Source organism: Bison bison, unplaced genomic scaffold (assembly GCF_000754665.1).
Source record: "Bison bison bison isolate TAMUID 2011002044 unplaced genomic scaffold, Bison_UMD1.0 scf7180017543735, whole genome shotgun sequence".
Classification (NCBI taxonomy): domain Eukaryota; kingdom Metazoa; phylum Chordata; class Mammalia; order Artiodactyla; family Bovidae; genus Bison; species Bison bison.
The window spans coordinates 28,802-30,047 of NW_011412352.1; the positions used below are offsets into that span (position 1 = coordinate 28,802).

Sequence of the window (1,246 nt, forward strand, 5' to 3'; positions counted from 1 at the left end):
ATCCCCTGGAGAAGGAAATGGCAACCCACTCCAGTATTCTCACCTGTAAAATCCCTTGGACAGAGGAGCCTGGTGGGCTACAGTCCATAGGTTGCACAGAGCTGGATACAACTGAAGTGACTTAGTATGCAAGCAAAGAGCAGGAGTCCAAGGCTAGAGCTGTGGGGGCTCCATCATGTCAGCATGCCAGTTCACTGGACACAGGGACAACTGTCCTCTAGCAGCTTCACAGAAGAGGGGAAGTACTTCTGAGGACCTTGTCTGAGTGGCCTGTTTGTCAGTTTGGAGCATAATGTGGTGGAGAGAGCTCTGAGCTGGGAGCAAAGAGACCTAGGTTCTAGTCCAGCTCCTGCCACTCACTGAATACCTATGTGACCTTCCCCCTCCTGAACCTGGGCTTCTGGAGCTGTAGAAAAAAGAAAATAACCTCTCGGTGTGTTTTTCCACTGTCTCTGCTGTGAGGAACCAAAAGAGGTAATATGTGCCAAAACACTAAGAGATCGCCAGTAGTAATTCACAAAGATTTGTGTAAGAGAGACTGTTTTCCTTACTCTCACAGGAAGACATAAGGAGCCTGCTTTTCTACGTAGGGCTCTCTCAGAGTGGATTCCCATGGCTCTATGAGAGGGAAACAACTGTACTCCGCTCTAGTCTCAAGACCTAGGACAGAACACCTTATGCACAGTCCCTGCAGGCGAGAGGCACCTCATACATATACATACACATCTGTGCCAAACCATCGTCTTTTACTCTGTGCTTCCTACTAGAAATAGATATTCCCCTTCAGGACACCTCCTGGAAGCTTTTTCTTTATGCAGTGTGGGTTCCTGTGGATTTCTGCCCCCATATCTTGTCCTTGTGATCCTGGCCCAGAGAGAGTACTCTCATTGGCCTTGAAAATTTCAGGAAAAAGAGATACTAACGACAGGAGCCATATTCGGTGCAAGAAGAAATGTTTTACACCACAGGGATTTTATAATAGATGGGAGCCTGGCCAGAAACAAAAGTTCTTCCTGGGGGGTTCTCCACCCCAGGCTGTGTTTGGGAAATTAATCAAGGTTTTCCTACAGGGCTCATCTGGTCCCCACCTACACTTTTGGAGAAACTGAGGTGTATGATCAGGTGCTGTTCCATAAGGACAGCCGTATGTACAAGTTCCAGAGCTACTTCCGCCAGATTCTTGGTTTCTATTTTTGCGTCTTCTATGGACGAGGCTTCCGCCAAGGCTCCACTGGGCTCCTGCCGT

The 1,246-nt window shown here is 48.2% G+C and overlaps 1 protein-coding gene across 1 annotated transcript in view; it reads left to right on the top strand.

Moving 5' to 3' along the window:
- The window catches only part of AWAT1 (acyl-CoA wax alcohol acyltransferase 1), a gene marked incomplete at its 3' end in the record, with an annotated part of 6,477 nt that extends 5,233 nt beyond the window's left edge, over positions 1-1,244 (top strand). Inside the window, exon 6 of the mRNA XM_010855973.1 lies at positions 1,071-1,244. Coding sequence (XP_010854275.1) covers positions 1,071-1,244 — 174 coding nt within the window. The remainder of the gene's footprint in view (positions 1-1,070) is intronic.
- Positions 1,245-1,246: the final 2 nt, after the last annotated feature.